At 42.6% G+C, this 23,258-nt stretch overlaps 2 protein-coding genes across 8 annotated transcripts in view; one reads left to right on the forward strand and one right to left on the reverse strand.

Moving 5' to 3' along the window:
* Positions 1-21,044, reverse strand: part of LOC140153002 (uncharacterized) — a 49,622-nt gene extending 28,578 nt beyond the window's left edge. For 5 of the 6 annotated variants that reach the window (XM_072175618.1, XM_072175609.1, XM_072175603.1 and 2 more), the window contains exons 1-6: positions 20,738-21,044; positions 6,677-6,810; positions 5,907-6,028; positions 3,318-3,488; positions 1,807-1,988; positions 1,476-1,606 (exon numbers count right to left, since the gene is read on the reverse strand). In XM_072175618.1, coding sequence (XP_072031719.1) covers positions 1,476-1,606; positions 1,807-1,988; positions 3,318-3,488; positions 5,907-6,028; positions 6,677-6,810; positions 20,738-20,856 — 859 coding nt within the window. In that variant the 5' untranslated portion in view covers positions 20,857-21,044. The remainder of the gene's footprint in view (positions 1-1,475; positions 1,607-1,806; positions 1,989-3,317; positions 3,489-5,906; positions 6,029-6,676; positions 6,811-20,737) is intronic. The other variant, XM_072175584.1, reaches the window with a different exon arrangement.
* Positions 21,045-21,244: 200 nt separating this feature from the next.
* Positions 21,245-23,258, forward strand: part of LOC140153034 (terminal uridylyltransferase 4-like) — a 34,881-nt gene continuing 32,867 nt past the window's right edge. For both annotated transcript variants that reach the window (XM_072175630.1, XM_072175639.1), the window contains exon 1: positions 21,245-21,402. The gene's annotated coding sequence lies outside the window, so the exon portion shown is untranslated. The remainder of the gene's footprint in view (positions 21,403-23,258) is intronic.

A 23,258-nucleotide genomic window follows, 5' to 3' on the forward strand; every position in this document is an offset into this window, starting at 1 on the left:
CACTCGACACATCTGGAGGGAATACATTTTGCACAAGTCACCAAATGGGTCAGTTTAAAAAAGTGATTGACACAAAGTTGAGATACGCTTTGACATTAACATTATACATGACAGATAAGTTATTAGGGCCGTAATTCATGCACAAAATAGAAATGTTAGATTGGCATAACCTAGTTGTCATAACATAATGGAACACAACCACATTTGTTTAGGGTTTACCAAAGCATAAAGTCACAGTATTCTGTTTATACACTATCCTCATTATACTTTGGGTGAACAGCAATGTCCGCTATTTGTTACCTTCATCCATCAATGTGCTACCCTGATAGTCCACCAAGTAACTATACTTTGATTAACTTTGAAGTATGAAGATACCAATTTTAATTGTGATAACATAAACATGCATTTACTACAATTCACAAAGCCCATTTATGCAATTCTTTCTTTGTTCATCATTGAAGATTCAATTTATTTACAATGAACATTTGCATATGTCTGTAATACATAGGTCTTGTATTTACTTCATACGTAAGGCTACCTCTGGCCTTACTGGCCTTTCGGCCATCTCCTCCATGATTCTTTGATGGTATCTTGATGTAATGATATTTTAGTGCGTATTTTGTATTTTTATGTTAATTGTGGAAATGAATGAATGAATGAATGAATGAATGAATATAGTATAAGCAACACAATATATACAAACAACCAAAACACTTGACATAACAAACAAAAGGCAAAATATTACACCGAATTTGGGGAGATCTTGTGTGTAACTTAGTATCTGGCACAAAAAATGGAATTGCCTTACATTATGGAAGGAAAGGTGGAAAGAAATGTCTGGATATTCATAAAACTTTTACCTTGGCTATCTCATCTTACATTCACACCAATCAGCAGTTAACAAGATTGAAGAGGAGCTAAATTCTTAGTTCAATTTGCCTTACAAGATGGTATGTAGGTCAGTAAACCATTGTGCAAGGTGTTTCTATGTATTTCAATTCAATTTCAAAACAAAGCCTACCAATACTTAGTACATGCTACGTGCTGGGAATATATTTCACAGGCAATTTACCTTGAAGCAGTAGTGACACATAACAGAAATAGATGTTTCATATACTTTTTAAGATTTTCTACCAAACAGATTTGGATCCCCTAAGTAGAGCATTATTGCCATTATGATAAAGGTGAGCAACAACTTTTTTCCATGTTTTAGTGACTGTGATAATAGAACCTAAATTCCCTTTTCTTCATGATGATGATCATATGGAATTTGTTTCAGATCAACCTAGCTTTAATCACCAATTTGGCAAATTTGGAGTCGCTTGCTACTACACTAATTCTGAAGTTTGTGTAAATATTTTTTTGTAACTAATAAAATCCCAAAGTTTTATGTGCCTCCTAATGACCTCTTGAGCACATTGCTAAACCTTTTTACTAAACACACATGATGACTATCTTACACAAGGCTGACTTACCTGGATCAATAGCAGCCTGAATGAGGGCTTGTGCATCTCTGACTTGTTTCATGGTCTCTGCTAATTCACGCTGTGCTGCCTCAGCTGTCTTAGCAGGTGGTTTAACTATGGCATTGTTTGAGTGGTTGATTCTGACAATAGAAAAGTAGAAATAGAGTGTTATTGGAAGGCATTTGTAGATATTTGATTTGCCTGATTTAAACAGGTACAAGTGTGGACTTAATCAAATCATGATTTATAAATATTGGACAACAATATAGTTGGGATAAACTGGATTGGTTTAAAAGTGCACAAGTTAAGTGTTTCAAGAGATATGGTAACAGATACTTACTTCAAAGGCCTGCCAGCAAACATGACTCCATTGTATGTCAGGGCTTTTGCTACAGATGCATGCTCTGTGAATTCCACAAAAGCAAATCTTGTTGGCTGGGTCTCGTCACCGGCCATGCGCACATATTTCACCTCTCCTATGCCCTGGAAGAAACTCAGCAGTTGCTCTGCCGTGACTGTTTGCTGTAATATTAAAAGCATAACAAATGACATGGATGTTAGCATCAGTTAGCGTCATTTCTACTAGGTTTGTTATGAGCCATGACTTAAAATGTTCTGATTTTTTGCATAGAGATTATACTACAGCGACTTGGACTCCTCATCTTAACCAATGCAACTCACAAATGAGAGAGGTCACACTGGCGTGATTGCTGACCTGGTAAACCAGATGCACCACATGGTTTCAAGCTTTTGCAAGCGCTGAAAATAAGACACCGACAAACCACCAAGCAAAGAGTAAGAGTTGTCATAGTCCAGCCGAAAAAGAATCACAGATCTCAACGCATGTACACAAGTGTAACAACATCCTATTCAAATTTTGCAGATGAATGTTTACACTTCTACACAGAGAGCTAATGTAGTCTTTCATTGCAAGGTCATTATCAAGTTGTTTAATAGAAGCAGATGGGGAATGGCAGTCACCAATTTTCCAAATATAGTAAATATACAGCATTTGCATGTCTAGTTGATACAATCAAGAATAGCTTGAATGTTTCACGTTGTTTTAGCTTGATGCAAGCAATATTTTTGTGTTTGCTGTGTATCATCTGCATAAATGTGATAAGCCACCTAAAAACATCTGATGATATTAGCCATCGGTTGTGCATATGCATTGAAAATCTGTGGACCTGCGATTGAACCCTGTGGAACACCATGATGTATCCCAAGTACACAAACCCTGTTAGTACGATCCCAAAAGTAACTATTAAACCAATTCTTGGCAGAATCTGTTCAACCAAATTATCTCTGCATTTGATCAATAAGAGTATCATACTCTATTGCATCGAATGCAGCTTCAGGAAAGATCCCAACGACATATTATTGCTTTACCGTTGTCAAGTTCATTCAGCATGTAATTTTTCAACCTAAGAATTTTTTTCTGTGCTATGAGATGCTTTTATAGGCGGACTGATGCTGTTTTAGTGAGATCTTGGAGAGATAACCATCTCCAAAGTACAAATGCTGTTACTTTACCGAAACTCGTCAGTTATCATAATGACTTAACAAATTTGTGGGAAAATGTGCAATTTTAAAGCTGAAATGGGTCAAAATGTGATTACATTACAAATAAGATGGTATCCTGCACTTTACTGCACGGAGATGTATTTTTTCCAGCATGTCCCGCGACCCCTTTTGGAAGAGGCTGCGACCCAAAAAAAGGGTCATGACCCACAGTTTGGGAATCACTACCCTATCTCCAGAAGTGTGAAGTAGAATTTTGATGCAACAAGGTAGAAATATTACTGAGAGGCCTGACTGTTTCTACTTGGTTGTTTTGTGTTTTACTCTCACCGCAAATCCTTGGTAACTTACAGACGAATCCAGGTTGCCAACATAGATGGTACGTCTAATCTCCTCTATCTTAGATGGATCCACATTATTGAGTGGCGGTGGTTGAGGCAGACCTAGTGCAGCATAAGTAGGGTCCATACCACCTGCAGCAGAAGGAACTAGGCCCGGAATCTGGGAAAGAAGGGAAAATACTATTTTGAAACTAAGTCGATTTAACATGTGGTAGCAACCCTGCAACAATGCTGGCAAGCAAGCCTCGAAATAAGCAGATCTGGACCAGGAGCCACACATTTGGAAACAGTGGCTCCTGGTTCTGTGATTATCTAGTGAACCAGGAGCCATTTTTAAAGAGCTAAGAGTCATTCAAATGTTAATTGTACACATAAAATACAAAACCCACTTTAACTACCAGGCTCTATTCTTAAAAAAATGTAGAGCCTGGTTCACATGATTTTGGTGTGTACCAAGAGCCAAAATGTTATGACCATTGGGTAAATGGCTCCTGGGTGCCTGCTTATTTCGAGGCTTGCTGGCAAGTCTAGAATCACAGGGTATTTCATTACCATCCATTGTACCAACACACAAGTATCTTTACCTCATGACTAATGATTAGACTATGCATTTTTATATGCACAGATTGAAAATAAAAACTCACCTTGCCTTATATATGCTAGAAGTTGGAACCAATTATACATAATTCTTGCCTTCCATAAAAGCTGCACTTCATTAATGAAACAGTATCTTCCATACCTACACTAAAAGATTCCTATTGCGGCTGCCTGCACAGATACACCATCGCCAAGGTACCTGACCAGTACACACAGAGTACCTACACAGTACCAATGCTGCTACTGCCAAGGACCCACCAGCAGTGGTACTGCACTGACACTACACTGACACTACACTGGTACTCCCCTAGTACTGACACAGTACCAGCCACATACCTTGATGATGGTGTACCTATGCAGGCGGTCGCAATAAGAATCTTGTAGTGTACCTTACAATGACATTTCACCAGAACCCTGACCCAGCAGTGGTTGTACTTGAGAACGTCCCTCACATGCACCTGCTTTAAAAGTTATAATCCCCTTCAGTTCTCTATCAGCATGCTACACCAAAACTGCTTGGCGGAAACACCCCACTACAATTTGTTTTAGCTGAGCAATAACTGTTTTACTACTGTACTAAACACATCACAAAAAGTAAACCCTCTTCATTATGAGACAATAACTCACAATCTATTCATCAAATTTTAAAACTGAAATAGCAAAAAGAAACCCATTTCAGTTCTACAAATTTTGATACCTCATTTGTCTAAGTAGCTGAATATTTTTAATAGAGAAGGTGAATCAGGACTCGCTGCCAATTTTATTCAGGTATCATATGAAAAAAAAAAAGGAAAAAAAAAGGAAGGTTTTATTACAAACTCTAATGGTGACCCAGGTCAAATTGCTAGAATTGTACATTAAACCAGTGTCCGTTTTAAGGAAAAAAATCTGGTCATCCGCCGGATGACCATGCCATGAAATCTGGTCATCCGCCAAAATTTTTGGTCATCCGTATATTATCCCCCAAAGTCGGGATTTTTAAGTATCAAAAAGTAATGTAAACAATCAATATTTAACAGGCACATAAGTTACGTGCGAGGCGACGTTGAAACAACGTTTGTGCTGTCAAACTATCACAACCTCAAAGGCACAGTTCCAAACAAGCATAATTGCGTGGAAGCGATGTTCAGTGTAGTGTATCATTTACAGATTCCTTCTAACAGGCCAAAGGTCAAGCGAAATAATAACACAATCACAAAGACACAGTACGAGTGCGGAGTAAAAGAAATCTGCACAGTGCACACTAATTATAATCGAGCCCAAACTAGGTATGTGGGGATGCGGCGGTGTGAAAGCGAAATACGAAGACTTCCGGGATGGATGTTATCATGTTCCATACAGGACCGTGCGTAAGCTTAATGATTTTAAATTGACTTTATCGAACAATTACTATTTCAATTAGTTGGCGATTTTAGCTTTAAAATCATGGAAAACTGATTGGGAAAACTGAGATATAATTACGTTTTAAATTAATTTTGATGAGGAATCGTAGGACATCGTTTCAGACACTGTAATGGTGAAAAATATGTGGGCGTCCCCGGATAACCGGCAGTGAATTTCTGGTAATCCGACGGCAATTTTGGCCGTCAGGACGCCCGGATTACCACTTAAAACGAATACTGCATTAAACACATCTAAACAGACAAAATGCAATTTGCAGGCAGCAGCTTAATCAGCACCAATATTGCAACATTGAAACAAACAACTATACAAACATCCAATCCAACCCAACCCCATCCCCCAGTAAGCAATGAGGATAAAGTGCCTTGCCCAAGGACACAACACGTTGGCACGAGCGGCATGTTGGCATGATTGAGTTGAAGCAGCAACACAAACATGTATTTATCATAGGATTTAATGCAGAAAGTTTTTGCTTGTTTACCCGTGGTTCCTCCCACATCTGTTACAAATCATAGTCCATCAAGTACTCTAAAAACATGCATATACCTTAAGCCCCACCTCACCCCTACACACTCCTTACCTGACCAAGCAGTGGTTGCGCTGGAGTTGGTAGCAGACCTCCACCTGATGGCGCCACCAATCCTGACACAGAATTGGAAGGTGCTGCTAATTGAAGTGCTTTATGTTCCTCTGGAATCTCACCTGTAAAGTATGAACAAAAGGAATTCAAACTGAAAGGGTAACTTTGGCAAATTAACTGTCACTTTACCCATGCTATCTCTTGTCTGATCACTCACAAAGACAGTCTCTGTGCTGATGATGATGGCAAGGACCAGGGATGGTGATGGAGAAATACTGCATGTTTATACAAGTTAGTAAATTCAAATTTTTATGTACCATTGCACAATTTAGCATTTTCAATATTCTTGAAATGTGTTCATTTGGCACATAGGGCATTGATGAGTGATTTTAAACAAAATCTGAGAGGGTGACCAGCCAACCCATGTGTTGGGTTGGCACGGAATGACCCAGCTAATCCATGTGTTGTGTTGGCACGGAATGACCCATATGGGTAAAATGACAAACACATTCTGTAGTAAAGACATGAAAGTTAGGGTCTAGTCATCGAAAATGTGAATATTGATGCGAAACACCCCTCAATTAGCTACATTCACTATCTAATATGGACCATTTCTTATTATTGCAAATTACATGTAACACGATAAGACAGACTGACTGGTCAATAATATATCAAAATTCAAAATAGAAATATTTGGGATGGGACGTGATAGGCCATCTCAGTACAGACTCAGGAATGTACAAGTGAATACAGTCATTGATTACTCTTACCTTCAAGACATGGCACAACAATGAGGGCCCGGTCAATGAAAACTGTATTTGTGAGGTGCTGAGCAACACCAACACTTGACTCATCTTCATATTTGACGAAGCAAACTCGTGATGTAACTGGTAGCACAGTATCTCTGCAAAAGATAACAAAGACATTTCCATGTTAATTAAAAAACAGTAAAGTACACAAGGTCGTGCGTCATCAAATTGGGGTATAGGAAAAGGTGGTGGTGTTACATTAAAAAAAATATTCAGGACGTTTTGGCCCAGATCTCAAGAATGTAGAGGGCTACTGAACTAGAAATGGTCTCATTTTATTGCTAATTTATCTACCTAAAACTGTGGAAAGTAAAAACTTCACACTGTATTTACTTTTTGAGATATTGCAATTCAAACGATGCAAAGTCAGGGGTGGTGGTGCCTACGGTTGAGGTGCCTACGGTTGAGGCGTGTGTTAAAGCCATATTATAACATTTGCTGAGGAGAACGCCCTCAAAAAAAATTGTAATTCAGGTTTTTACACAATTGTAATGTACTTTAGTAAACAAAGATTCTCTGCAAAAATCAAGACTTTAGGTGCTGTAGTTTTGTCAAAATCCGAGATTTTGAATAAACCGCCTGAATCAGTGTTTTATTATTACGATAGAAATATTAGTCGAACACGTATGCGATGTCAACACAGTACTACGTACACGGCCTGCGGGACACACACACACACACGCCAGAGGTAGTACCATATTACAACCGCTGGCGTGACATGCATTGGCGCTAGTTGTAAATTCCGATTTTCTTTGCTTTACCTCACTTGTTCGGCTAAAAATTAAAAGGGGACATATCTGACAGTAAATAGTCCCAAACAGAAATGTTTGGTAGACTCATAACCGGTGCGATCTTACCTTTCCGATGTTGATTAAGATACTTCTTGCATCGATCCCGAGATGCGGAAAACCAATAGTCATTTTGTCCCACATAAATGAATAAATAACAAAAACCCCGATCCCCGGTGGACTCACCCAAAAGGTGACGTCACACCATATGATAAATCCCTTATCCGACTTGGGATCCCCTACCGGACCAAACTTGTAGGGGTGGCGGGTCGGGATAATCAACATCGGAAAGGTAAGATCGCACCGGTTATGAGTCTACCAAACATTTCTGTTTGGGACTAGACTCAGTACACCGGTCGATCTTACCGCTTCCGATGTTGATTAAGATACTTCTTGCATCAACATCTGAAAGATCGATCTAGCAAGTAACCGACGGATGGAGGTACAAGATTGGTCAGCATCTGATCAGGGATCGGGAGCGGTAACGATGGTTTTCGCGAGGTCAGAAAATATTTTCCCCAACGGTCGGGAAACAAAAAGACCACGCGATCACAGACATAAACCTCCTTACTTAATAAGTTTGGTGGTTAAGAATAGCGACACTGGTTCTTACCATGCTGAGTATTCTGTATAGTCTGAAAACCTGGTACCCGTACACCACCGTATTATGATCGCCCGAACAATGTCCCGGTAAACCTCCCGCCCGTCTCTGATTACTAACGTAAGCGGAAGTATCGTAGAGAAGGGCGAAGGTGGCTTCCGGGACACCGCCTGCTAGATCTCCTCAAGGGACAACCGAGCGGTATACCCAAGATGATGAGATAGCTCAGTGTCGAGTGGGTCGTGGGACGCGAAACCTTCGCGATCCCCGGACCCCACCAACACCTGGACCAGCCATTGCGACAGCGGCTGGACCGAAAGGCGCTGTACGGGGGATGAATGCGGTAGTGAGTCGCTCGCAAGGCCGGTGTTCGGAAGAAATAGTGCCGCAGCGCCTTATCGGACACCCCAGCCTATCTTTGGCTTCAGCCGAACCTTGCCCAACCCTGGGGATTGGAGAGGGACGAATGTCGGTATGCACCGCGCCGTTCGTGAGTCACGAGAACAGAGCGCCCGAAACAGTGTCGCTCCAGTGTTTGTGAACACGGAAGCTAACCTCGAGACCGTGTGCAACTCAGCACCGCCGTCCGAAGCCAACGCCAAACCGGAAAGCCATCTTGAGAGTTACGTATTTAAGCGCCGCTTTTGGACGGAAGGTCAAAGGGTGACCCTTAAAGTAATCTAAGACTGTGTTGGGATCCCTTAGGAGGATCACTTTCCTTTTTGGTAGACACTCGTTGAACATACCGTCGAGGCGTAGACTAATAAGGTAACCATCGGCTATGATAGTCGACCCGTCTCGAAACCTCGGTGAATGGAGAGGACAGCTGACTTATAGCTGGCCCCAGTGGCCCGCTGAAGTCTTGCTTGGAACTTTTCTGTCAGAAACTCCGAACTAGCAGCACAGAGGCTCTAGCGGAGAGCTATTTGTCTCATTGCACCAAGCGTAGTATGGAGCCAGACTCTGGCTATACGCACGGAGGGTAGACTTCCGTCTAGCCCGGCGATGAAAAACAGCTTCTGATGAAAAGTATCCCTCCGCTGCGTGTTCCCTGGTAAGGGCCATGCAGCTAACTGCAGGTGCTCTAGTGATAGACTGGGTACCTCCGCTCCGGGCATCCGGAGTAGATCTGGTACCTCGGGGAGTGCCAGCGGCCTTGCCGCTAGCAGAATGACAATGCAGTCTTCCCACCCGATCTTGGCCACCACCCTCATGAGTAGTGAGATCGGAGGGACTGCATAAGCTGTCATCCTCCCCAGTCTATGGACAGAGCGTCCACGGTGAATGCTTGGGGGTCCGCGAGCCTTGAGCAGTACACCGGCAGTGGATGATTGCGATGAGATGCGAACAGATCTTTCGAGGGTGGTACATCCCTTGAAGATCGTCTGAGCGACTCTGCGAGCAAGGGACCATTCTGCTGGTCCCGACACCCTTCCTCGTGACAGATTGTGCGCGAGGATGCTGGTGACGCGCCAGCGATGTGTATCGCTCTCATCGTAATCTGCCTGAACTTGCACCACCCTATCAGGTGTCGTGCATGCAGGCTCAATCGTGGTGGCCCGGAGTCCCCTTGTCTGTTGGGGTAGGCTACCACGGTTGTGTTATCCGTCAGGACAACAGTATGTGATTCCACGATCACCTCCTCGTAAGCGAGGGAGGTTGATGTGAAACTCTGTCTCTATGGCCCCATAGGCCCGAGACGGAGTCTCCGTGGATGTGGACCCCCAGCCCCGTTTTGGCCGCTATGGTGGTCGTCACTACGTGACATACCGGGGTGCAGGAAACCTGACACCCTGGGTCAAATTGGGCTGATGGGTCCACCACCAGAGTTCCTCTCGCGCGATCTCCGACAACGGAACCGCGAGGGATATTGGTGACGACTGGGCCTGCAAGCAGGCTAGAAGGTGTAGTTGGGTAAGCCTAACGTAGAAACGGCAGTACAGCACGAGGTCTACCATACTGGCCATTAGGCCTACCACCTTCATCCATGCCACAGCGGGTTTTGCCCGAGACTCGGCCAAGAGTCAGGCACACCGCACCATGTTCGTCACCCGCTCGGGTGAGAGCACCCTTGAACCCCTCCGTGAGGGTGATCTGGGCCCCTACAAATAGTGGTGTCTGCGTCGGGACCACGCTGGACTTTTTTGAGCTGATCAAAAAATCCAGGGTCCGCACCCACGGACTATCAACCCCATGAGACCCGTAGTCTTCAGTGGAGTGCGTCCGTATATGAGCCAAACGTCCAGGTAGCAACTGATGTTGACACCCCTGTGCCTCAGGTACGCTGCCACCGCTCTGACCAAGAGTGTTAAACACCCTGGGAGAGATGGACAGGCGGATGGCGGTATCAAAACTGGTAATTTTGATCCTGTACCTAGAAGCGCAGATGCCTCCGATCTTGAGAGGCGATTGGCATATGCAGATAGGCGTCCGAGAGATCTAGCGATGCTGTTCCCATGCCCCTGATGGGGCAGGCTAGCACCGAGGCAAGAGTCCCCATTCTGAACCTCTTGGGCCTGAAGAACGTGTTCAACAGCCTGCGGTTCCGGATGGGGCTCGCGTCGCCGGTCTTCCTTGGAGCCAATGGCTCCAAGATCACCGTAGAACGGGGGTAGACCGGGACAATCGCCGCCGTGAGAAGCTGTGTGATCCCTGTCAGTAGTGCCCGACGCTGGGGGCCGTCTGACGGCACTACTGTGGACCTCTGAAATGTGCAGGCGAATGTGGGGAGACTGGGTTGCCAGTCTGTACCCCCCACTCACCACTGACCATACCCAGGCGCTCAAAGAGATGGTTTCCCACCTCTGGGTGAAAGCCATAAGCGGTCGTCCACTGGGAGATCCCCTGTGGAAAAACGCTGAGCCCCCAGGAATGCTCTGCCTAGCTTCCCTTGGAAGAGCGCTTGCTCTTCTTCGGGCTTGCCAGCTGTTCCTGTGCTACCCTTGCGCCTCCCAGAAATGGGTGCTGCAGAGGTAGTGGGCTCGGGTACTGTTGGTGGTGCACGGCCTGCTGAAGTCGGAGCTTCTACCCATGGTAAGGGCAGTTTCCGACCTCTTCAGAGTGCTCCCGTTGGTAGCTTCTTTGCACGGTCCTCCACCGTAGCGCAGAAGCATCCAAAGAAAAAGGACCCTGCCTTTCCATCGCGCTGAGCGATTGGAGTGGCAGGCCCCTCCCCCCGGCGCTGCGGGGACACCCTATGGGCTAGGCCCATGGAGCTCGTTGAGGCTACCTGTTAGCACCGCTAAGAGGCTCCCCTCGCGGAACAGCGCAGATGTTGTCTGAGCGTGACACGCTTGCCGACATCTGGGTCCCTCTCGGATCCCCTCAGGTAGGTCCCGTGGTCCTCCGCGTTACACGCAGAGAAGCGTGCAAGCACGCGGCGTCATAGCTCTACTGAGCGCGAAAGCCCTACGATGTCTACCCGGGAGGTTTGCCGGGAATGAGAGTGCAGGCGTCCCCTGTGAGGAAGCAGCAGCTGAGCATCCTACTGAAAGGATCCCCTGGTCCTCCTCCATGGACTCCCCCTTAGGGGGTGTCCGGAGGAAGATCAGTGCTGTTGCTCCCCTCGCGGGGCAGCGGGGGGAAGGAGATTGTAGTGATGTCACTACCGGACTCAGCTTCCGACTCCTTTCCCTCGCCCACAGTATCCGTATCATGCTCCGATGATGACGGTAACTGAGGACGGGCATCTGAAAGCGGGTAAGAAGGCATAACCACTGTGTGGCTCGCCGACTACCTGCCAGCAGAAGAGGGAGTACTCCCGCAAGACCCTGAGGTATCCGCCATGGCACCACTGGGTCCGCATGCTCTCGCAGCCGTCGTCCTAGCGCTAGCAGCGGGGGCCTACCCTGATCAAGATCTGGGTTAGCCCCATGCCGGCTGGCCTGGTCAACAGCTGATGTTGGTACTGCGTGGCCATCGCTAGGCGACACTTGCCACGGTGCTAGGCCGTGGAAGAAACACCCTGCGGCGGGTACCACGGGCATACCCAGCCGGCAGCTGACCCTGAAAGGATCCGCCACCAGGGTAACCCCATGGTACTGCAGTACAGCACCGCCTCCCCCTTGTTGCCACAGAGACTGTGGCGACTAAGGCGGGTGCTGCGGTACCGGTGCGGTATCAGCGTGGGTACCCGTGAGGGTTCCCAACTGTGGACCGCTGTACCCTCGCCACACTGCGTTCCCTGTTTGGGGGATCAAGCTGTGTGCTGGCGTGGTACCCGCGGCGCGGTACGGGAGGGTTCCCGGTTGTGTACCGCTGTATGCGTGGTTCCAGCCTAGGTGCCCGTGAGGGCTCCCGGCTGTGTACCACTGTACCCATGCCTCACTGCGTTCCCCGCAAGGGGATCAAGCCGTGTGTATGGGTACCCCGCTATACCGGCTGTCCCTTGGCTAGAGGGAGCTTGCCTAGTACCACGGGTAGCTGAGCGTGCATACCCCGATCAATCACCTCGCCACCTGAATAGGCAGCGTCAATCAATGGAGCTATGCCCTGTTGATTTGACAGTGATCGATCAAGAGAGGGTAATTGACCCATTGACGGTAATGGATCACCCACGCTCCGCTGGCTCTCGAGGACATAAGTGGGTTGTTGATCAGCTAGGCTGTTCAAGCTACTTACTGTACCCTCTAGAGCTTCGCCCAAAGGTCGCTGTGTGTGGCGGACCACTCACGGCAGCTATGGGCGGGTGCATAGCGGCTACCACTGAAGTCAAGCCGTAGCTCGTCTTTGTAGCTGCCACCGAATGCACCTGGGTCGCTGTCCCGTGAGAGACTGCGAGCCCAACCCCTGAATAATCGCCAGCCAGTCCCTGTGGACAGCCAGCAGCTATTCTAGGGCCCAGGGTATCACTCGGCGGTCCCGCCATGGAACGCTGCCGTGTGACAACCCCAGTTGGTTCTGCTAAGACTACACCCACAGCGTTAGCATGTATCGTCTCTGCTGAACCCATGCATGCTAGGGTTCAACCCAGGCAAGCCCGGGTACCCTTGCATGCTGCCCGTCGCTGGCTACTACTGTGGCTGTTTGAGCCCGTGAGATATGCCTGCAACAGACGGGTGTCCTCCTGCTAAAAACCCGTGAGGATTTTCGCTAGAGGACTGGTATCCTCCTGCTACAAAACCCGCTAGGGTTTTCGCTGGTGGTTACCGCTCTGCTGCCTGCTACTTTGCTCCGACGTAAAGTCAGTGCTTTCGCTGGCTGCTGAGCCTTTGGCCGCGCTAGCAGTCCCTGAAGGAACCGCCTGCTTGTCCGGGGACCGGAGCCCCTTAAGCAGACCTGCCATGACCCATAGGGGCTGTCACAGCAGAATCTACCGTGTCGACTGGTATCCTCCTGCTGGTGGTTACCGCTCTGCTGCCTGCTACTTTGCTCCGGACGTATAGTCAGTGCTTTCGCTGGCTGCTGAGCCTTTGGACGCCGCTTAGCAGTCCCGAAGGAACCGCCTGCTTGTCCGGGGACCGGAGCCCCTTAAGCAGACCTGCCATGACCCATAGGGGCTGTCACAGCAGAATCCACCGTGTCGACCTTACCAGTGCCCTTGGTAGATTTCTTCTTCGTCTTATGGCGATGACGGAGCCTATCCCAATCGTCAAGCTGGAACTCGGAGAGTCCTAAGCAAAAGAAAGACATCTAGAAGATCGTGAGCACTCCTGTGGGTGAAACAGAGCGGGTGTGGGTCCCGCTCCGTCACCAGGGAAGGGCAAGCCCGACAGGGCCGAGGCGAAGCGAGGAGAAAGGGAGGGGGCACTACCCCCCCAACACGCGACTCAAGCCCAGTAAGCAAACCTGAGCACGGAGGCTGGTCGCTAACGTTAGTGGTAAAGTAAGGACTGGCTAACTTTATTACTAAAATGTCAGACGGGTCCCTACCAATCCCCACCGTATGAATATCTGATTAACTCGTCTTTATTGGACGGTAATGAAGACATAACGATAGAGTAATCACCCTAACATAGCAACAATAACCTACCGTACATGAAATACAATGTGTATGTACAAACATCTATTGTAACTTACAGGCTGCAATGGTTGTTTTACGTGGGAAACAAAATGAATGGCGCCAACAGCGGCCATTTTGAATTGCTCGTGTGTCCCGTATACAAACGGAGGCACGATATGTAGCTAAGTTTTGGATCGTTTTTGGTCACTTTTTCGCCAGAAAATGCCGTCAAAACTATCCTCAGCCGAACAATACCGGTTTGGTTTTACCTAAGGTGTGAAACTACAACCGTATATCTCGCCTTTGGTCGAGAAATTGATACACAGTGCTATGAACAATCGATAGGCACGCCTGTGTCAGTCGGAGACCAAGGAGGATAAGGGCGATCATATGGTGTGACGTCACCTTTTGGGTGAGTCCACCGGGGATCGGGGTTTTGTTATTTATTCATTTATGTGGGACAAAATGACTATTGGTTTTTCCGCATCTCGGGATCGATGCAAGAAGTATCTTAATCAACATCGGAAACGGTAAGATCGACCGGTGTACTGAGTCTGCTAATATTTTATTGAAAATTAATACTAATCTATTTTTAAAGAAATGTTATAATATGGCTTTAAAGTATAGGGAATATTGATTTTCAGTGCCTCTCAAATTAATTCTTTACTGTAACTTCTTAACCCAGCAAGGTATTAGGATGGATTATGTACCATTGTTTTGGTATTTATTTCTAGTAGGTAACTTGACCAATTTTACTCCAAGCTGGTTTAATTTGTTGTTAATGTGCTGCATTCTGTGTCATGGGTTCTAGGCTTTTCCTATCGTTACTGTACTAAGCATGCATTTGTGCTCCAAAATGTTCTGAATGTCATATTTCTTGAAGAAGTTACCCCACTTCTGTAAAAGTTGATATTTTTTAGAAGGAAATTTGATGAGGAATTCAAATATGCCATTGGTTTTTGTGTAAGACATGAAGGGAAAAAGTTTTGATTGATGATGTCATAAAAATCATAAAAATTTATGTACGACTTTTGAACACCCTGTATCTCAGTTAGGCTACATAACTCATCATTACAAGTTTGCTTTTTTGAGAGCCACAATGTTATTAGCACATCTATAAAGGTGTTAGCAGAACAGGTGTTTATGTTAGTGAGTAAGAAAGGAACCAATTTTTTTACTTTTTGAACAAAAATGTAACTTTTCCACCCTATATAATATTTGTGGCACCCTGTATTAAAAGTTGAACAATTGTCTTCCTTACACTTTCAGCTTTATGATGATATAAAAATTGTAGGTTTCTGACAAACATGAGATGAATTACAATCATTTTTGTGTGAAAGCGTGATTATTGTTCTAATTTTGAGCATGTAACGCATTTGGCCCCCAATTCATGACACACGACCTCAACCGATACAAAATTTGCACTTGCAATTATTTATATTGCCCTGAGGCAAACATTTAAAGTATTTGTGTATGTTTTACATGATAAAACAATCACTTAGACCATGTTAAAAATAGAGCATGATTGTTAACGGAAAATGTAACGTCCGAAAAATAATTTTCAAGTGCTCAAAATTTTTTCATGTTAGAAATTATTTAGGTAAATCTTGGATTTCTTGGATCTTGTACTAACAAGTGTTCATAAAATTGAACAGAATACTCAGAGCTGATCTGGTTTTATTTTGTAAACAAAACAAATTAGTCACTTTTGTTAGGTTGACAAATTTCCGTTAACAATTGGACATTTGGTCTTGTCACAAGTAAAGAAAGAAAACTGGGACAAATTTTGTTAAGCTATGGGAGATTAGCCTAGGTCTACACTACATAAAAATATAAAAAGTTATCCGGAAATAGGTCATGTGTTTCTGCTGGGGTCTCCCAAAGTGTCATTTAGCCTTTTGATACATGTTTGAAAAAACAGAGCCATATTTAGACCATGCACCAGATACAGCTTTTACAAGCGTGAAAGTCTTACCGGTTTAAAATATACGGACGTTTTGTGCATAATTTTGACATTTTTTTACTAAAACATCGATTTCTCAGAGTTCACTTTTGACACTTTTGGACGATGTTTGTGACAAGATGACTCGAAAAATATGCAAGCAAAAGGTTAACTTTTTGCCCATATCGTTTAGAGTACATCAAAGTCTAGGGAAGGTTTTCTCACTTTTTCAAAAGATTTGTTTTAAACAAAAATATACACTATTATGTGCAATTTTTAGCTTTTTAGAGTGACAAAATTGCTTTTTTCACATGTTTTTTTTAAATATTTCGAAAAAAAGACGAATTTCAAAAAAATAAAAAAACCTTCCCTAAGTTCATGTGAATGTCTCTTCTTCATGAAAAGCTAACCGAATTTTATTTACTCCGAACGGATTTTTTGCTAAGTTGTCACAAAAAAATTGGGGTAAAAAAGTGAATTTTTGTGATTTTTCTAAAAACTTGAGATTTTTGAACAAATCTGACGTAACCATGGGATTCCTTGACTCATTTCCTTTCCAAAAATGTATAGTTTTATATACGGTACTTTGGACATGCAATTCTGAAATAATGATGCTCGAAAAGGTCCATGTTCTTTCCCATTACTCTGGCCTTAACTGGCTACTTACAGGCCCAAACAAAACAAAACAATTTAAGTAAACCCTCAAACTAGATGGTGCAAAGTCATTACCGGTATTGACATTTTCAACAAATCAAAAATGGCAAAAGCTTACTTTTTGTTAAAACTTAAATTATTGAGTCTCTTTGAGAAATGAATACTGATTAATTACAATTTTACAAACATGAAAATAAAAGCTGTTCATTCAGATATATTCCTAAATGCCTTGCAATTTCTCTTTCAGACTCTATCAACAATAAAAATTCCTTTAAAAGGAATAGGGCGGGCAAATGAACAAGGCGGTTCTCGAACCACAAGTCTCGCCTGCTTTTGCGACCGCCTGCATTTGCAATTACTTTTGGTAGAGGTAAATGAATTTGGTGGTTATCGGCTAGGCATGATTATCTGGCTGATGGTGACTGTACCCACCAAGAGTCATGCCCATGCAACAGTTTTTACTAATTTGACCTCAGATGACCCCTGGTGACCCTGAAATGACCTTCTAAAAATTTGGCTCTAAATGTTGACTGTACCCACTAAGTTTCATGCCCACCTGACAGTTGTTACTCATTTGACCTCAGATGATCCCTGGTGACCTCGCAATGACCTTCCAAAAATTTGGCTGAAAATGGTGACTGTACCAACCAAGTTTCCTGCCCATACGACTGTTTGTACTAATTTGACCTCAAATGACCCCTGGTGACCTCGAAATGACCTTCCAAGAATTTGGCTTTAAATGTTGACTGTAGGCCTACCCACCAAGTTTCATGCCCATCCGACAGTTTTTACTAATTTGACCTCAAATGACCTCTGGTGACCTCGAAATGACCTTCCAAAAATTTGGCTTTAAATGTTGACTGTACCCACCAAGTTTCATGCCCATCCGACAGTTTTTACTAATTTGACCTCAGATGACCTCGGTGACCTCCCAAAATTTGGCTTTAAATGTTGACTGTACCCACCAAGTTTCATGCCCATCCGACAGTTTTTACTAATTTGACCTCAGATGACCTCCGGTGACCTTCCAAAAATTTGGCTTTAAATGTTGACTGGACCCACCAAGTTTCATGCCCATACGACAGTTTTTACTAATTTGACCTCAGATGACCCCTAGATGACCTCAGTGACCTTGACCCACTAACCAATACAAACCGGTTCTGTCTCGGGTCAAGATGCACCCACCCACCAAGTTTGAGGAACGTATGCGACTCATAGTCTCCGAGAAAATAGGCGGAAAGCAAACTTTAACCAAAACTTTAACCAAATTTGTCACATACACACACACCCCCACACACATACGCACGGAAAAGTGATTATATAGTCTCCTGCCTCCTGCCTTATCAGGCGAGACAAAAATTGTCAAGAGAAATGAAAGAATGAGTAAGTCTTCACAATTAAAAACAGGAAAAATATGACACAACATCGATTTCCAATGGGGGAATAACACAAAACGTATATAAACAAAAAGTTAAAAGAGTTTTTAACTTTATACGTTTATACGTTTGCTATTCACCCAGTGGAGGTTGTGTCATATTTTCCCTGATTTTAATCTTATCTATTGCTTATCCTTTATTCTCTGCTGGTCAGTTGGAACAGATTTTCCCTGTTTCTATATTAACCCTTCACATCATAACAGAAGACGTTTTATGTTAACATTTTTATATCATTATTTTGTCCCAACAAAAATAATCCAGGGAATAAAATATTCATTCATATGTTTACTGGTGCACATGCATTGTAATAATTTGTCTATAATACCTTATACAAGCATCACCAAGCACAATTTGTCACAAGATTTGAAAAGTAAATAGCCTATGTACACACTGAACACAATGTACATACAAGCTGCCGGTATAAAATGTATATATGACCTTCACGATGCTGTTAATTTAGCCCAAAGATTAGGAAAACTAGCAAAACTGGTACTGTTCAAATACAAACATCTGCAAATCTTGCTGCAATTTCCAAATAGTATTTCTATTACGGTACTTAAATAATTATTTTTGTTATTTCTTTTAATACAAACACATTACTGCCTATGACGACTTTATCGTATTACTTACATATCAAAAGCAAGTAATAATTACAAAACTTGCCGTAAACTATCACCTCTGTGGGTGTTTGGGATATAACCGCACGAATATTTTCTCAACACTGCGGCATGTGAAAAAGTAGGTCAATAGTCAGAGAATACAGGGCGGGTGCGGCACGCCGCACCCGCCCAAAAAGGGCAACAATCTGTCCTTTAAGTTTAAATCCCAATTGTTTTTAATAACAATGTTTACTGTGCAATTCAGAATTTCCACAGCGACATCTCTGCCCAGCCAGTTATTACTTCGACCGATCTTCAAAACACGCACGCAAGTGGGAAACAAAATGGTCGTACGTGCAATCCCCGAACCATGCCTCCAAGCACTGCCTATTGTTTTGTGGACAAACAAACTTCACACTTTTATTTTCGGAATGAGATGACCCAATGACCCGATATGCTTTGTTAGTGTTTTTCAAGTCGATTGTCGCGCTATTTCGTTCGCAGAGCCTTTACTTGCATGTTGTTTCAACAGATTGTTATTTACGGTGATTGATGTGATACAGTTCTTGGAGCAATTTATTTTTGACATTTTGTTTGAAATGATCGAAATTCCAAATAAGGAGCGCTGTTATTAACGCTCCCGACTATGCTTTGAGGTGCGCGGTAGGAGCGCTCCTCAAAAATAAAGGACTGCACTCAGCGGTCAAATTCGACAGTATCGCATCGCAAAATGCGATGTAATTTCCATCAACTGCTATGCACTTTTCCAAAATGCATCTAGCTAAAAGTGCTATAAATTTGAGCTAAATAAGAGATATAAAAAAGATTTTTTTGAGAAAAGTGGGGATGATGCTGTGGATCACAAAATGCCCTTATCAGTGACAGTGTCATCATATAACTTTCATCATTCATTCATTTTTTTTCACTCATCAAAATATTCAAATAGCAAAAAACATAGGATACATACAAAATCATAATACAAGTGAGAGTGAAGGAATCACAGGAAAGGCCAAGAAGAGACCTGAAAGTCTGTGATCCCTTGATTGGTTAATTCATCATTTGGCATGGCAGCAGATTGTCACTTCAATGAAGAAGCAACAGTAAAATGTCATATCTTGATATGAATTAACCTAAATACATAAAAACTAACAGTAAACAAAAAATAACAGTAAATAAGAAAATGCACAACACAAATTATAAATAATCCAAAATTAATGTCAACATACATGTACAGAATAAATGATTCAGTTTTCAGTGCAAAAAATTTGTCACCGCTGACCGACCAAAAAACGATAGCAAACACAGGAAAACACAAAATTTTGAAATTTGGACACCAGAAACTTGGAGACATAGTCTAAAATGTGCTGGTCCTCAGGGTTGTCACTAGACTGAATTTAGTGCCGGCTAAATTTCCATGATATTTGTACAAAATACTCTCATGCGTCACTTTCCAGCTGTTTTTTAGGGTAAAAAGTACAATTTCTCTACTTTAGTGCCGGTTGGCAAGTCCTCATATTCCCTTGAGTGCCGGTTGGTCTGCCTGAGTGTTGGTTACTACCGACCGGCACCGACCAGTGTAGTGACAACCCTGCTGGTCCTTTATCTTTGATACAGAAGTCATCATGCAGTGATAGTTAGATTTCATAAAATAAAATCGCCTTTGTGTAAAACGGATCAGTTTTGTACAGTATTAAAGTTATTGTCAATGATGGCCGCAGAAAAATGAAAAAGTTTAAAAACGGACATTTGCCCATAACTTTGTTGATATTTGAGCTACAGACATGGTTGACCCCTCATTTTTTAAGTTAAATGATCACCTTTTTCAACAAAATAATTTCCATGTGAAAAAACCTACTTGAAAATTTTGTGATCATGCCTAGCCATGGCATGCCATGGATGGGCTAGACAAATTAGACTTCTCCGTTCTCGAGACTCGCCTCGGGGATCTCGAGCAAGATCAAACTCAACTTGCACTGCTTATATTCATGAGGATACCTTATGAATTATAATTTATATTACAGATCATTGTTAAAGTAACGTTTATTATTGATATCGACTTACTCTTTAGGGAAAATTCTAATATCTTCAATTTTCCCCAAATGGCTGAACAAAGTACGGAGTTGCTCAAGTGTTGCTGACGGCGAAACATTGGTGCATTGTACCACTCTTGTCGTCGCCATGTTTAGGCTTTGATGTAGGGTTTTAAACCCTAAATTAAATAAACGAAACCTTAATACTTAAATCTATTAGTTTATCTCTGTTAAAATAGTTTGGAAAGTATAAATTTGGTCTAATTTCCCTATTTGTGTATAGACAAGGCGATAGCTAAACGCAAAAGAAACGCAAATTGGTCATTACGGCTTGACCTTTTTACCCTCGATCACATAAAATAAAAGTAGAGTTTAACATTTTGATAAAAATTGTCCATTATCATAGTTATAAAACTATCAAAATAATTTTTAAAACAAATAAAAAATTTTTTTTTAGTGCTTACAATTTTTATAACGACAATTAGACTTTTACTCATCAAAACAAAAACGTAAATTTGTGAATAGGTCATGTTGGGTCATAAGAGGTCACGTTTCCAGGAACAGTTGCAGAATTTTTGTCCCGCCTGCCCTGAAAGGTTTTAGAAAATCTGGAATTTTTCGTCCCTGCAAAATTCTTTTTGGACTGTAAGGTAGTGCACTACTTGGAGGAAAGTACATAGTTTCGGTTATCTAAATGTAAGTAAACACAGATCATATATTATGTTCAAAACGAGGCCTTTATTTTTGCACTAAAAATACAGATTCCATGTTTCTCAAAGTCAAACTCATCCATGCATCCACACATGCACAGCATCATGATGAGTTTGTGATTGTCTTGAATAATGCCAGAAGAAGCTGAAAACTTATCCAAGGAATTGAGCTGTGCTAATCGTCCTCGGTAAAATATACATTGAAGAAGTCCAAGCAGTGGCAAGGATTTCTTTTGGTTTGAAAAAAGTTGCATGTTGTAATTTAATTTTGTACAGAAACAGATGAATGATGACAAAAATGATGATGAGACTGTCATGAATCACACAATCAGTCTGGTATGAGCACGCAGTTGGTTGATTGCCACATATCGTCATATGACATATAGCGCAAGCAGCTGGCAAGTAGCCAAATTTGGCAACATCATTGATGATTGAGCAAAAAAATATGTTTTTCATGATCATCATCATGTGACCAAATTGAAAAAAACAAACTTCCCAGACCCAGCATTCATAAATTGCACGAAATTCTTGCTACATGTATTTTGTGATATGACCTGATTTTTTTTGGTTTGCAGAATTACGTATAATAGTAGGCCTATCTGATTTCTGAAAACCCCCATCACAAACTGCATGTTAATTAAAACGTCACCATCGTGTTCAGCCAGTGCACAGACCACTCTGTTGTTTTCCATGCACACGTACGCATACAGCCCGTCGAACGCAAAAAGCAAACGTTTTAAAATTGCTCTCATTTGTTAAGATAGAGCTATACAACTTAGGAATACAACTAAGGCACTTGAAACTTGATTCTGAGTTTAGCGTCCACCGCCCGCGTTATGAATTTTGTGCTGCGTTTGAGATGTAAAATCTGAAAATAATTCATTATTTTGCAAATTACTACTAAACCAGAAAGAAAATTTGTTCTGCAAAATTTTTAAACCCCTTTTTTTTGTATTTAAAACCTTCAAAAACTATAGAAAGCCTTGAGAACTATTAGATGAATCCATCTAAATATTTTAGCATTAAAAATATACAGGTTTTTGACCCTTGCTCTATCCAATTATTTCAATTATACCTTTGGGAGACCAGGGTAGCCTAGAAGAGAAATCAACCTAGCCAAAATGTTTTTACCAGATTGTTGATGTTGTAAATAATTTAACTAGGAAAGACCTAGTTTTGACAAATTGGTGCCAAAAATTTATTTCATAATGTTCTGCATGATTGTTATGTTTGTATTTAATGAGTCACCCCCCCTTTTCCCCAATCCTCAAATGTATACCGAGAGGTTTGTACAAATTGGAGTGAAGAAGACTGGCATGGTACAATGTATACTTCGGAATACATTTAGTTTGTTTTAAAACTTGAAAAACAAAAAGCAAGATAATTATACTTTTATAAATGTTTATGTGTGTTTGTGACATTATATTGCGACTGGCGATACCCAATTAGAATGAACAACAGCGCATAAGCATTGGTAAAAGGCCGCTGATAATGAAACCTTGAAAATAATGAATAATGAATAATGAAATAGTTGCCTCATTATGAGCTGAAAAAAATGGGACGCCAAACTCAACATCAAGTTTCAATAGCCTAAAAAGTGATGAAATCAAATAGAAATCCAAAAAATATTGAAATCGGATGAGTATTTTTGCGTCAACGTTTTTTCAAAGTCAAGGTTTTTACGTCCCCGCACTTTGCTGACATCACAGGTTTTGTGCGTGGCTCCAGTTTTTTGAGCCAAAATGGCAGTCAATGAATTTTGAAAAAAGCAGGTGTGCTACAAATCGCACTTCTGGAAATAGTCAGGCGAGCTACAAGTACAGGTGTGCTGTTAATTGCACT

Source organism: Amphiura filiformis, chromosome 1 (genome assembly GCF_039555335.1).
Source record: "Amphiura filiformis chromosome 1, Afil_fr2py, whole genome shotgun sequence".
NCBI classification, from domain to species: domain Eukaryota; kingdom Metazoa; phylum Echinodermata; class Ophiuroidea; order Amphilepidida; family Amphiuridae; genus Amphiura; species Amphiura filiformis.